The sequence below is a fragment of the Miniopterus schreibersii genome, assembly GCF_964146895.1.
Source record: "Miniopterus schreibersii genome assembly, chromosome: 4".
NCBI lineage: Eukaryota > Metazoa > Chordata > Mammalia > Chiroptera > Miniopteridae > Miniopterus > Miniopterus schreibersii.
The window spans coordinates 41462731-41477429 of NC_138105.1; the positions used below are offsets into that span (position 1 = coordinate 41462731).

The window sequence follows — 14699 nt, forward strand, 5'->3', positions numbered from 1 at the left end:
CCCACAGCAACATTAGAACATCCTAAATTTCTAAAAATGAGAGAAATCTAATGAACTGAAAAAGGCAGAGCTTGATTTGGGAAGCTTTAAGAATGTTTGAATGACAATGCCTGCAACCTAATGCAAAGGTGTGTACCAGTTAAATCAATTTCTTGTTTTAAAAAAAAGACTTCATGCTACTGATGTGGAGAGGACCTTTGGAAAATAAATGGATGGCCTTTTGACGCTGAAAAAAATGAGAATAGAACAGTCTACAGCTGTTAAGTAAAACATTTACTCACAAACAAAAATTCTGAAAGCTATTTAGTATTTAGCACTCAAGGTAGGTGAGAAAAACAGAAACATAAAAAACTCCACAGAGGGGAGGAGTGAATCTTAAGCGGAAAGGAAAGCAAACTGTGATAGGTATGAAATACACACCAGGGCAGTAACGTGAAACTTTTATCCAACTATTTTAGCAGCTATTTTCAATATAGGATGGATTTTGGTGACTGCATACCTACCAACCACACAGTGTTATATAACACGGAATAAGCTCTCTTACCCCCCAAAAAATCAGAAACGACTTCCTAAGCAACTGTGTTAGAACGTGATTTTGACCCCATTATCGGGAAAATTCGGTCAAGAAGGGCCTATACCACCCCCAGTTATATCCTTCCTACTACCAACACCAAAGAGACTTCTTTAAAAAGTATCTTTAGTATACCTACACTGTCTTGCAAAGCAAAATAAAGTGTGGAACCTACTCTAAGACAAGTCTTTTAAAACAGTCTATATTTTTAAAAGGCTGGCTTTCCCTAACTGCACATTTTTCCCCCCTCTTGATTCAAGTGGACAACGGCGGGCTTGACTACCCCACATTCCAAAGTCCGGTAGTAGAAAAAATGTTCTACGAATAAAGTCTGGTGCACCACCTCCTCTAGTAAACATTTGGTTTACTGGTGTGAATGCTCTGCTTATAAAACGAAGAGAAGGTGCATGCGGAACAGAACGGAAAAATATTATTTCGCCAAGTCCCCAGCAATCGATCAACTGTGCATGCTCTCTGCAGGCCTCACAGGTTGTCTTCAACTCACTACCTCTTCACCAGGAGGGACAACACCCAGTTAATTTACGGGGTTTTAAGTTTCGATTTACAGCTTCCAGACCCAGGACAACGTCCCACTCCGGCGTTACAATGGGCGGCTGTGACGACAGCGGGGCCACGCGCAGCCCCGGACCCGGGCCGCCCGGACAGCTGCCGGCCGCCGCTTTCCCATCCGGCCCCACTGCCCCCGCCCCCCGCCCCATTACCTGCTCCGCCACCGCCCGGAACAGGCAGGACCCGTCCTTGGCGACCAATTTCCGATACAAGCCCAGTTTCCGCAGATAAGCGTCCATGGGCGTCGCGTCCTCGCGGGGCCCCGCGCCGCCCTGGTCCCCGCCGTCGGGGACGCCGACGGCCGCCTCCATGTTGCCGGTCCCGCTGCAGGCCAGGCGTGGCGCGGGTTAGCCCCACATGGCAGCGTCGCCGGCTCCTTTGCGCACCGGCGTCGGACGGGCGGCGGCTCTGACTCGGGCTCCGCGGGCGGCAGGCGGCGACAGCGGCCCGAGGCAGCGGTCCGCGCTCTCCGGGCGCATAAGGGGAGCCCTGCCTAGTGCATGGCTGCGCGCACGCGGCCGCCTTCCGAGGGACCGCCGCGCCCAGGAGAACGGGGGGCAATTTAAAGAAAGCCCAAGAGTGAGAAGTCACTTCCCGGCGGCCTCACTGCAGTGCCCAGGAACCGGGCCGGGGTCGCTTTCCCCACAAGTTTCCTCGTCCCGACTGTGGTGAAGCGAGGAAACCCCGCCCCCGCGCGCGCGGGAGGCCGTCTCAGGTGAAGAGAGGCCTGCGTGCCCCGCGCTCCCCACACCCGCAGCCTAAGAAGCCTAAAGAGAAAGACCCGGCCTTTCGTCTCCGCACCACGCAGGAGGGCGCCTGAGGGGCGGGGAAGCGGGGAGCCGGGCAGAGGGCAGCTCCCTCGCAGCCCAGAATTTGTTTTCGCTTTCGGCCCGACAGCGGAGAGGATGCCGGGAGGTGTAGTTTTGGCAGCGGCAGGAAGTCGGCTGGCGACTGGCGGAGACGCGCGTCCTGGAGGCAAGCGGACTACAAATCCCTACAGCACTGGCGCCGCCGGAGCCGGCTTCGCGCTTCCCGGGCCCGGCGTCTGAGAGCAGGCCTAGGGTATCCGCGAGCCGACGCGCGGCGACTTGCGCGCGCCGCGCCACGAGCCGGGCCGCCCACTCCGCCGCGGGCCCGCGGGAAGTGCGCGCGCCCTGCGTGCGTGGAGTTGCCAGGGACACGGCGGCGGCCGGGCCGGCCCTTTGTGCAGTCCCAAACAGAGGGCGCACCTGTCTGCACCCCTCCCCCCGGCCTCTCCTCCTGGCGTTTCCATGGAAGTGGCTTTAACGGCTTAAGGAGAAAACAGAGCTGATGGGCGAAGGCTGCTGGAACTGGCGCGGTGCTGGACGACACGGACTGTCCATAAATCAATCGTGTGCTGCCGATTCCTATTAGACATTCGAAGTACAGCCCAAGCGCTGTGGGAAGGTGATGCCTTTGCCACCGACATTTTTGTCCACCCTGCCACTGTAGCTGCGCGCCCCAGCCCAGAGATGTCACGGGTCAGAAAATGTTAGAATTTTTTTTTTTTTCTTCTTAAAAATTTCGTCATGTAATTACTTGATGACATGCTGGTCTTGCCATGACTTCCGGCAGAGCTTGAGGCTTCCAGCTCAACTTCCCACCCTGTGAAGGTGAAGGACGAGTTATGTTGAGAACCCAGCCTGTTTTTGTGACTCCAGAATTTTATTCTGCTAAAATTCAACAGCAGCTGATGTCCTAATTCTTTAAATACGTGGCTAATCATAAAATTTACTCCAGTCTGAGGCCAAGGTGGAGTTGGGGGGGGAGGGAAAAAGTGAGGTGTTACTGTAGGATTAGACGTGTGGTCAAAGAAGCTCTGGAATGGGGATAAGACAGGCCAGAGGGTGAGAGTCCAACGCAGATTATTGAAAACTAGAAATTAGTTTTCGGTACTTAAAGAACAAGCAATTAGTGAGTGACTTATGTATTCATTCACCTTGGAGCTTCTCAATTTGATTTCTTTTTCTTGGGGGGGGGGGTTAAATATATCTTTATTGATTTAAGAGAGAGGAAAGGAGAGAGAGAGAGAGAGAAACATCAATGATGAGAGAGTCATTGATCGGCTGCCTCCCGCACGCCCCGGGACTGGGGATCGAGCCCGCAACCCGGGCATGTGCCCTGACCGGGAATCGAACCCCAATCTCCTGTATCCTAGGTCAGTGCTCAACCGCTGAGCCACACCTGGCTGGGCTCAATTTGATTTCTTAACGTTTAAATATTCTACTTCCAATTGTGCTGTTTTTAGAGAATACAAAAGTTATTGTGACCTAAATAAATTTTCTTGTCCCAATATTAAATTTTGTACGTGTTACAGAGAAATAAACATTATGGAATCTCTTAGAAAAATCTAGTGTCAAGTCAAACCTGTTGCTTTTCTTCAAAAATATTTACATTGCATATACTTCTCATTCCACTCCAAAAGAATTACTGGGATTTGCCACTACCTATAACATGGCTTGCCCTTTAAACCCACAGAATTCGAAGCAAAGTAACATCTGAACCATGGAGCTTAAATATTGAATTCCTCAAATGAGTATATCCTATAGTGTTCATTTTACAAGCAACAGACTTTCTGATATGCCAAGAAAACCATGCCTTGCCTAACATTTATTTTAATATTCAATAAGAATTTCTGAAGCTAATCCCATTCAGTGTGTATTTATGGGAAATATACTGTATTATATCATGCTAAGATTGCATTGCTTAATATCGAGGGTGTATTAGAAACTTTTCCAGGGGCTTCACATTTGAAAGTTTATGAACCCGTGTCTTGTAATTGAAAAGTTCATGATAACATTGCTTTAATTTTTTGAAATCATTCAAATAAAAGGTCGCTTACTTTCATATGCACAATAACTTCATTGTGGGTGGCAAATAATGTTTCAAGTATATTTTGTATTTTAAGGCTTATCTATATTTTAATCTTATTTAAATATGCTTCCATATTTTTAATAAAGTAATATCACCATCTTCTAAAGCCCCCAAATTCATTTAAAATATTTTGACAAGAAAAGAAAACCAAATATATCCTTAATTCTGCAGTGTCTTTATTTCCCATTGCAAATATTTAATTAATGACAATAGTACAATCAAAATAAGAATGGACATAATTATTTCAATAAGTATTCTAGTATAGAACCTGATACTAGAGTCCACTTTCAATATTTTTTAAATGAATTTTCAAATACTAAGAAAACTGAGGCCTTTATCAGAATTCATTGAAATTCAGTTATCTTGTAAAAATGTAGCTTGTTATCAGAAGTATGAGAAGAATAACACATTTCCATTTTTTCTACACTTGATGTCTTGGCAAAATTACTTTGCTCACTCCTGCTGAATGAGTGCAGAACAGCCTCTCTCTAAACTGGCTGCTTCTGTTTCCAAAATTAGAAATAAAACACCTGTTGTATGTGACCCTGGGCCTGTTTAAGGAAATCCTTTAGGTATTTTGAGACCTAATCCAAGACAGCCCCTCTGTATGCCAAATCCCCAAATATAGCTTGCTGTTCAGACAACCTTAAAGGATCCTATGCCTTTAAACTGGGCCAAAACTTATAGAAACTAACTTACTTTCAAAGGATCTTTACTTGCTAGCATTAACTTCTGAAACGTCTTGAGAAACCACATCTGAAATGAAAATGTTCACGTCTACAGCCATACCACCCTGGACGAGCCTGATCTTGTCTGATCTCAGAAGCTAAGCAGGGTTGAGTCTGGTTAGTACTTGGATGAAATAAAAATGTTCACTTTGACCAGCAAAAGTAAAGAACTCTTTAAAAAGAGACATATTAATCAAATAAAACCCAAAAAATTCAATACTCCTGAGAACCCAATGAAATTAATTAAATTCATCTTATGCAAATGAGTCAACTAAATTTTTCCTTGTACACAATCAATACCTCAAGTTTGTTGGCTCTGACAAACTTTAGAGCTAATAATTGTACTGGATAGAATTTTTTTTTAATGATAGGTTTTCTGGAGGTGTTTTTTTTTTCCAATGAAAGTTTAGATATTGTGGTAGCCAGCCTCTAAGATGGCACCAATGATCCCTGCCTCATAGTATTCACACTTTTGTATAATTGCCCCCACCTTGTACTGAGGTTGATCTGTGTGATCAATAGAATACAGTAGAGCAAAAGTGATGGTATGTCACTTTTTTTTTGTATGTCACTTCTGAGATTAGGTTATAGAATATACCTTTGGCATTTTGGATGCTCTCTTACTCTCCCTCTCTTGTGGGTAGGTGGCTATGGTGGAAGTTGGCTGCTATAGTTCCTAAGCAGAATTGCCGAGTGGTTCTCTCGGTAGAGAACTACAGCATCCTGCCAACAGTCATGTGAGAGCTTTGAAATGAATCCTCCAACTCAGACAAGTTTTCAGATGACTGCAGCCCTGGCTAAAATCTTGACTGCAGCCTCATGAGAAACCTGGAGCCAGAACCATCCAGCTAAGTTTAGATTCTTGATTCTGAGATTCTGAGATTCTTGACCTCATGAACTGTGTGAGATAATAAATGTTTGTCGTATTAAGCACCTAAGTTTTGGAATAATTTGTTACACAGCAATCAATAAGTAATTCAGATATACTACTACATTTTCTCTTTACTAGGTAGACATAGAATACATTTCAATAATTCATCAAAATAATCACTAACTTAATATCTTTAGTGGTTTTATTAATTCTCTAGTAAACTAACCAGTAAGTGGAATTTTTTTTATATATAAAATGCTTTACAAGAATAGAATAACCTAAGAATGTCTGAACTTTATTGCCACATAGTATTTTGGTTTGCTTTCTATAAAAATTCAAGTAATTGAATCCTACAACACCAAATGGGCCATAATATAGCTTCACTATTGATCCTGGGACTGGAACTTTGCGAATTACTTTTCCCAGACTCCCTTGCCATCTGGCTGTTGAATTCTGCCATTAGGAAGCACTAGAGTGAGCTTAGAAGCTGGGAGGAAGAGAGAAGAGACATCTTTCCTGAGTTTTGCTGCCTGGCCCAGCTTTCAGCACCCCCAGCTTCACCTCCCCCTCAGAGGCAGCTGATCCCCAGCTCTGAAGGGGACCTTATTCCAAAAAAGTGAATAGCAGTCCCATTACTTTCCCTTTTGCTTCCCCAGACCTAGATGTAGCTGTTGCTTCTGCTGTTGGCTCTAGGGAATCCCAGTGCTCCACTTTTCGTTTTCTCAGTCCTACAACTCTTGAGTAACCAATTCTCTACATAAAAATCTGTTAAAATACCTAGTGCCTCTTCCCCCTTTTCTTTCTTTTTTTCCGTTGGCTGGACTCTGACTAATGCAATACTTCGCTCTGCTGGCTATAGCACACAGGAACATCAACCTCTCCCTTTATAAAGATATGGAAAGATTGAGTCTACTCAAGATTCATTTGCTGTAGTTCACATTTCAACTCTACATCTGTTCCTGGAGAAAAGCTTGAAAAGATTGATGGGGCTGTATTGACTACTTGCCATCAGAAGATGTTTCAGTAGCTGTATTTATGATGTCAAAACAGAGAAAAAGCAAAATACTTGTTATATCAGTCAAGTTTTTTATCTCAAGTATGGCAAATGACTGATTTATTATTACACAATAGACAAACTTGCTTTTATTTTTCTTTCTCTTTTAACTGAAATTACAAGTCATCCAGAATTCAAAGACTAATTTTGTACCAATAAAGAAACAGCAAGGATAAAAGTCTTCACTCTGAAAAGCATCAGAAAGCTGGACCAATTAAATCAGGCTTCAGTTAATGTTGAATTTGAATTTAAAATCAGCACTGGGAAAGGAGATGCTAGTGAAAGCTTAAGCCCTCAGAAACCTTTTGTTTTAAATACCTTCCTATAGTTTTAGCCCACATGTAAAAGATAGTTAATCTGCAGATGGGCACATACACATTAACTATTCAGTGTTGCAAATAAATATATTCACAGCCAAGCAAATCCTTTCTTCAAATGGGCAGATTTTCACATATGGACCCCAAGTGACAAGAACACACATACTTACCTCTCTCATATTTTTAAAGGATATCTTAGAGGGAACTTTTTTTCTGTTACTAACAACACTAAGGATTGTATATGTGTTTACTTCTGTGAGATTTTCTGGTATATCAGTGGAATTCTTTTTTTCTGGTTATTACTGAAATGAAAAAGAAAATCAGACAAGTAGATGCATTTTTGTCCTTGGATAACACTGTTTATTACCATTTTAATTCCTAATAGCAAAAAAAGAAATTCAAATGCATTTAAGTCATCAAAGTCACAACAGAAAATTGCAAAATTCTCTACTTAGAAGGGCTGAAAATTAAGTGCAAGCCCATAATTGCCCCGCTCCCACCCTGCCCTCTTTCCATGTTCTTCCAGTAAAGAAAAATTAGAATTTCTTTCTCAAAAGCCAGAGGGAAAAATTTAAGAGAACCTCAGAGAGCAGAAGCATATACCCCTAAATACACACTAAGAAAATGCCTAAATCGAACAATCCCCAGGCACAAGAAACAGTATATGTACCAGTTTGCCTATGAGGATTTTTCTTATCTCTTTCCTATTTAAAACATGGAGTGAGCAGAACATTTTAATCCAGAGTTTTTACTGTTGTAACCTAGGAACAATAATTTGAGGTTTCTAAATAGGTGTCACCATGGAGACAAAAAGAAACCTCTGTGAGATATGTTTCTGCCTGGAGGTTAACAATAAAAAAAGAACATGGGGCTGAAAGTATATGATCAACTCATGCACTGTTGCGTTACCTGAACCTTTGATCTGTTACTAGCCCTGCAAATGGATTTGTAAATGTCCAGATACATTGTTGGTTGGTGTATAAAATGGTATGATCTTTATGAGGAACAATTTGCAAATAATCATCAAAATTACAATTACACACACCCTTTGATCCAGCAGGTCTTTTGGGAATTTATCCTACAGATTTACAGAATTTATTCTACTGATATGAATAGCGTGTATGTATGTATGTATGTGTATATATATATATATATATATATATATATATATATATATATATATATATAGATGAGGTTATTTGTTGGAACATTATTTGTAATAACAAAAACCTGGGAACAACCTGAATTTCTATTAATAAGGCACTGGTTAAAATAAAGTATGGAATACTAGGCAGCCATATTGATATGGAATGATAGACAAGATATACTTAAAGCAAAAATAGCAAGCAAATTGTATAGCATGCTACTATTTATGTAAAAGGAAGGGATCATATTTGTTTTTAAGTGCATAACATATCTTGTATGGATTCACCAGAAAGCACTGACCTTGGCTGCCTCATAAGGAGTAGAGCTGGGTAACTGGGGTACAGGGATGAAAGGGAGCTCTTTGGTTGCATATTTTTTAGTAGCTTTTGAATTTTGAGCCATATAAATGTACTATTTGAAAAAATAAATAAAAGTAAAAAAAAATTAAAATGTATACAGGTAAGCAAACTGTTCACTAACTTGCAAAAGTTTCACTGGTTCTGTCCACATTTAGGGATGTCTTATCACTCAGTCTTATCATCTCTATCTTTCATCTTGTATAAAAACATTTTCTAACATGGAAAAAGTTTGCTCTCAAAAATGTATTAAAATAGTAATGGCTAGTTGAACATATGCTATGTGCCAGGCAATATACTCAGCTCTTCACATATGTTGTCCCTTTTAATTATCACAGTTCCATGGGACAGCTACTATTCTTATCTTCACTTACAGAGAAGTACATTCATGTAACTAATCCAGCCAGGATCCACACCCAGTAACTAATACAGCCAGTCTTACTGACTCAATCACTCTGCCATATTGTTGGGCTTTTCTTTTTTCAATATACTTACATTCTTCAAGGACCTTTGGCTGTACATCAGCTTACTAAAATTGAATAAGTGGAAAACAATGTTTAGGCATTATTTGGCAACTGGTTATCTCATTTGATCAGTAAAAAAACAAAACAAAAACCCCACACACATTGTTTCAGAATAGAAGCCAAATACATTGGCTGCATTCTTGCATGCCAATGCAGTGTAATCTTAAAGCCATCTGGTCAAAATCATAAATCATTAAAAATAATTTGTGATTGAAGAGGAACCTTAAACAAGAGTAGAATTAACCATCACTCCCCCCCACACACACACACACCAAAATAAATAAATAACCCACTCTTCCTTCATGGCTTGGTATCAAGGGCCAGATGTGAAAACATTAGTTAGCATTGGGTCTTGTGCAAATTTAAAATTTCTTTGGTTCACTGCACTTGAGTCTTGTGTAGTTCAAGTTTCACTTAGCCTTGGCAGTACTCAACCTTGCTCTTCAAAGGATAAAGATATTTGAAAAGCATCATAGGCCTTCAAATGTTTTTTAACAAACAATGCTGATTACTTAACTATAAACAAATCAGTAACATCTGGATCATTTGCAACCTCACATGCAATTTTAAGGAGAAAAAAAAATGCCTGGAAGAATATACTTAGGGCTTAGTCAAATATAAAATTTGGGAAATAGACTTCTTTAGGTAGGTTTGTGAAATTGCATTCGTCAAAAGATTATCTCCATCCATTGTGTAAATCAAGAGACTAAAAGTTAAAAGGTCATTTCTTTTCCACATTACAAAAAAAAATACTCAACAGTACTCATGTAAATAATAACACCATCTTACATTAAAGGGCTTTATTATTTACAAAAGGACAAAGTTTTTTTAATATTTTATAAAATCAATAACTGACTTTTAAAAGAGATGATTGTGATAAAATTTCAAGTATTTAGATGATTTTAATATCTTTTATTTTTAAAATCTCCTATCTACTTCCAAAAGAGTTTGCAGTTGTTTATAATGAAATACACATATGTTTCCGTCTGAGTCCAGTCAGGAAAACAGAAACCACTCAAGGTCTTTTACAAGAGGGGATATTAATTCAGAGAATTAAATGCCCACAAACCAGTGATAGAAGAACTAGGAAGCCAAGCATAGGACATTGAAGCAACCCAGAGATTAGCAACATAGGACATTACCACCACCCCAGATGCTGGCCTTGTTTTACATTTCAGGTTGGCTAATGTGAGCCTCTCAGGCTGTCCTCACAAATGGCCTCCTCTGTCTGCTTTGAGTCCACATTATCTGTACTCTGGGGCTCACACTAGATTATTCCTAATCACCTCTAGCGTCACCTATAGTGTCTGGTCTCACTGCCCCAGTGGTTGCTACAGAGTGCTGACAGAGTGAAATATGAAGTATAGAGGCCAAACTTGGGAATCAGAATTGTTGGGGGGTGGCACTAACAGGTGAGGGTTAACTTGTATAAAACAGATCCGTTTGCAGGATGGTCTTCCAGAAAAAGAGTAGGCCTTCTGCAAAGTTCCAGTGGAAACAGAATACAGCTCAGTGCATAAAGCCACTGGCCAATGACAAGTGTTAGACCAGGCTTTTCTATCTTGATCACACCCGAGTATGGACTGGTGCTCCCCCAACTGTGAAGGTTAAGGTGCTGCGTCATACAACCAGCTCACATTATATAGCTTCAAGGATTGGACTCCATGCCCCATCTCATGTCCGGAAATAAAGGGACATTGCTGAACTGGTAGAATGGAGCTAGAACCAAGTTTCTGACCTGTCATATTGCTATTGTGTTCCAGCCTCTGATCATGCCCTGTAGTGGGGATGGAGGGGCTGAAACCTTCCTATTAATGCAACTATAAAGTCTCATAGCCCAGAGGTTGGGGTCCCTCGCCCACTGGCTGATTCAGCTGGAAGCCTCTGCACCGCCCCACAGTGTATGGGCACTGGGAGGATCTGTGCTCCTGAGACTTCTGTTTCCATGGGATGTCCCCTACGAATGCAACAATATATGTAGGCTACATGGTCATTTACCTTGTTTGCTAAATACTTAAGGCTTCTATTCTAATTTACATATTGTTTGCTTAGAGTTATCTCTCAAGTATTTTTCTTTTTTCTTCTTTTGTTGCAAAAAGCTTTATTGTTTTGATTTGGTCCAATGCATCAGAGAGGGCTCCAGGGTGATTCAAAGAATGGTTAGTGGTTTCAAGGAGAGAGAAGCTTAGGCAAAAGCCAGACACCAGGGGAATGCAGGAGCCCCTCCAAGGCTTTGGACTCCAAAGGCTCCTAGTCATGCTTGAGGGTGAGCCTTTCAAAGAGATACTGGCCCAGTACAACCTGGGGGCTGGCCAGTCTGAGGAGGCCAGTCAGGTGGTCACTCATCTTCTCGATGAGTTTCACTTCTTCATCCAGGGAGTGGTTCTCCAGGAAGCCACAGAGATGGGTCTGGGGGCAGAGCTCAGGGCATGCAGATCCCAAAGGGCCTGGTTCAGGTTCCTCTCCAAGGCCATGGCGGCTTCCATGGCATCCTGAGTTTTGCCCCTCTCATCTTGGGAAGGCTTCAGCATGTCCTGGAAGAGAACAGTGCCACCCCTGCTTTTGGATCTCTCCACCAACTCACAGAAGAAGTGGCCCACACCCTCCAGTGCCACATCGTGGAGGTTGAAATAGAAGCTCCAAAAGAGGTAGGTGTAGGAGGCCCACAGAGCCTGGTTGGTCAGGACGTTGACCACAGCTTCCACCTTAGTGGAATAATTCTGACGAATTTGAGAGCTCGTGGCTGTTGGAAATAAGGAGTTAAGGTCGAAAAACAGTGTTGCCTGGTCTCTAGGCTGAGGATGGCTGAGATGGTTCTGAAGGTGATGACTGGAAAAGAGTTTAGAGGGTGGTTGGAGACTAGAAGAAGGGGCGTCCCTGGGTCTGTTCCATCCAAACACTGTTGAAGATCCCAGGAACCTCCGAGGGCACTATCAAGTATTTTTTCAGATTAAGTACAGGGGTCGTATATTCTCTGAATCTCTGCTTATGATTTTATTCCCCAGTAGGCCAATTATTTTTTTAATCTATGTAAAATATCCTAGAGTTTCAGTTCTTTTTCTAATAATGTATAGATATTATTCTACTAATTTCTAGCTTCTGATATTACAGATTGAAGTCAGAGGCAGTTTGTCTTTCTTCCTTTGTAAGTAGAAATTCTTTTCTGACTGGAAGCTTTTATTTATCCAAAATCCTTGGAGTTTCAAGTTTACCAGAATATGCCCAGGAATGTATCTTTTCTTATTAAAACCATCTGGAATTCAGTGAGCCCTTTCAATCTGCATGTCTTTCTTCAGCTCAAGGAAATTTTCTTCTGCTATGTTTAATTATTGACTTTTTTCTATTATTTCTTTTTATTCCCCTGTGGAATGCTTATTATTCATATGTCGGGTCTTCTGGATCTATCTTTCAAATCTCTCCTCCTTTCCCTAATGATTTCCATCTCTTTGTATTCTTGTGCTTGGAGATCTCTTTTTCTTGATCTTCATGCCCGTACATTGAATTTTAGCTTTAAACATCTTCTCTTTGTATTACTATGCTGAATTCCTAGCCCATTTGCACTGTTCATGAAGGTCCTTCAGAGTTCTCATTATACTTTTCATTCTCTTCTGGCAGCTCTCTTTTAATAAGGTATGATTCTGAGAGTTCTGTGTGTTCACTGTCTCGCTGGCTGTGGACCTAGACATATTCACCTTCCTCCCAGGGGTCTACCTATTTTTGAGAACCATACTTTCCGTGGAAGCTACGGATTTTAGATGCTAGCAAGGGCACTCTGCAACGCAGGTCCTTAGGCTCGCCTCTGGCTCAGAAAGAAGAGGAACCTGCAGCCACTCCTTCCCAACCAGGTGCTGTGTTCCTTATTGGCCCCACTTCTTCACCCCTTCCTAGGTCAATGCCCTTGTAACTGCAGTAGCTTCCCATTCCCGGTGGGACTTTCTGCCTCAGGACTTTAGACTGGGCTCAGCCATGTGACGTGAATTGACCAATAGGATGTTTCAAACAGAGGCTTGAAAAAGTGCCTGGCCATTTCCCTTTGCTGTCTGATTTCTTTGCCTTCACCATGGGAACATCTCTAGGATAACCTGTGGATGGGTGAGACTTAGGGAGCAGAGATAGTCATCCAGTTGACCCTCCACATGACTTTCTATCATATTTCAGGTTGTTCATGGAGTCTGAAAACATAGGCTAATATGCTATCAAGGACATCTTCAATCTATAAAAAATAAAATAGCATGAATAGATATTTATGTTTCCAGCCTTCACAGGCATTTTTGTGGAACAAAAGCCAAAGTCTTTATAATGAGCTACAAGTGTTATAGTAAAAGCTAGGAAAATTCCAGGACAAGAGGAATAGGGAAGCTGAGACAGATAATTAAATAGCAGTTTGCAGCCACCTAGTAAATCCTATCTTCCCTAAACGAAGGACACATAAGAGTAAATGGTTTGCACTTCTCCCCAACCAGAGGGTAAATAGCTTAAATCATCCTACTCAGGGAGACAGATAACAGAAATCCAATTTGTGCCATTTGCCAACCACAACCAAGGACAGGCAAATAAGAGAATCTTATTTTGGTCCTAGCCACTTTGGCTCAGTGGTTAGAATGCTGGCCCACAGACTGAAGGTTCCTGGGTTTGATTCCAGCCAAGGGCACATACCTAGGTTGCATGCTCAATCCCTGGTTGGGGCAAGTGCAGGAGGCAACCAATTGATGTCTCTCTTACATCGATGTTTGTTTCTCAGTTTCACACTCTCACTTCCACCCTCTCTGAAAAGCAATGGAAAAAAATATCCTCGAGTGAGGATTTAAAAAAAAGAGAGTCACATTTTGTACATCAGCATAAAGCTGATAAATATTCTATTGATCTGCCCCTAAGACCTCCCCTAAATGCCCAGCCTTTAAAACCTCTAAACATAAGGGTCCCAATGTGTTCTTTTCTTCAGAGAGCATACCAGTGCCATTTCCTTCCTCTTCTTCTTCCCCCACAGGCATGTGTCCCCTAACCTCAAGGGACCCCATGAGACTTGCAACCAGGGGAGCATTGGGCAGCAGCAGCTTGTCCTGGGTTAACTCCCTGAACCTGTCTCCAAGGCCCTCTTCTCTCTCTCTGATTTCTCAGTAAGCCAAAGCAGCCCAGACTAGGCTCTTCTGTTGTTTCTATGCCCTTGTTTCACTGTCCTAAGTATATTTTTGCTGCGGTCAATAAATTCTTGCTTTCTTTTCTACACTGTGTCTCTTGATTGAAATCTTTCCCTCAAGAAGACAAGAACGGAGGTCTCCTCCTCGTCTTGCAGGTAACACAAGGAAGTTTTATATGTGCTCCTTCTCTCTCCATCTCTGATCTCTGATCTCTGAAAATCTCTGAGATCATTCTTGCTCATTCTTCTCCAGGCACACTGGCCTCCGTGCTGTTTTTCCTCCAGCACAGGCACTCTCCTACCTCAGGACCTTTGCACACGCCTGGAATGCCCTTCACCTTTTACCCAGATATCCAAACACGTGGCTTACTCCCTCAATTCCTTCATATCCCTTCAAAGGTCACCTTCCCTTATCACTCTGCTCATCCCCTCTAAAACTCTATTCTCTTTTTTCATTTTATTTTTCCCCACAGCACTTGTCATAATGTAACACAGTCTACATTTTACTTATTTACTTTGCTTGTTTTGTC

General features: G+C 42.0%; 1 protein-coding gene and 1 pseudogene across 3 annotated transcripts in view; both read right to left on the reverse strand.

Annotated features, from left to right (window-relative positions):
• Positions 1-4002, reverse strand: part of OTUD4 (OTU deubiquitinase 4) — a 47122-nt gene extending 43120 nt beyond the window's left edge. For both annotated transcript variants that reach the window (XM_081137065.1, XM_081137064.1), the window contains exon 1: positions 1294-4002. In XM_081137065.1, the coding sequence (XP_080993191.1) occupies positions 1294-1452 (159 nt within the window). In that variant the 5' untranslated portion in view covers positions 1453-4002. The remainder of the gene's footprint in view (positions 1-1293) is intronic.
• Positions 4003-11282: 7280 nt separating this feature from the next.
• Positions 11283-14023, reverse strand: LOC308556234 (ferritin light chain pseudogene; annotated as a pseudogene). The gene is made up of 2 exons: positions 13984-14023; positions 11283-11775 (listed from the first exon to the last, which is right to left on the reverse strand). The product of its transcript is annotated as a ferritin light chain pseudogene (transcript).
• Between the last annotated feature and the right edge of the window lie 676 nt (positions 14024-14699).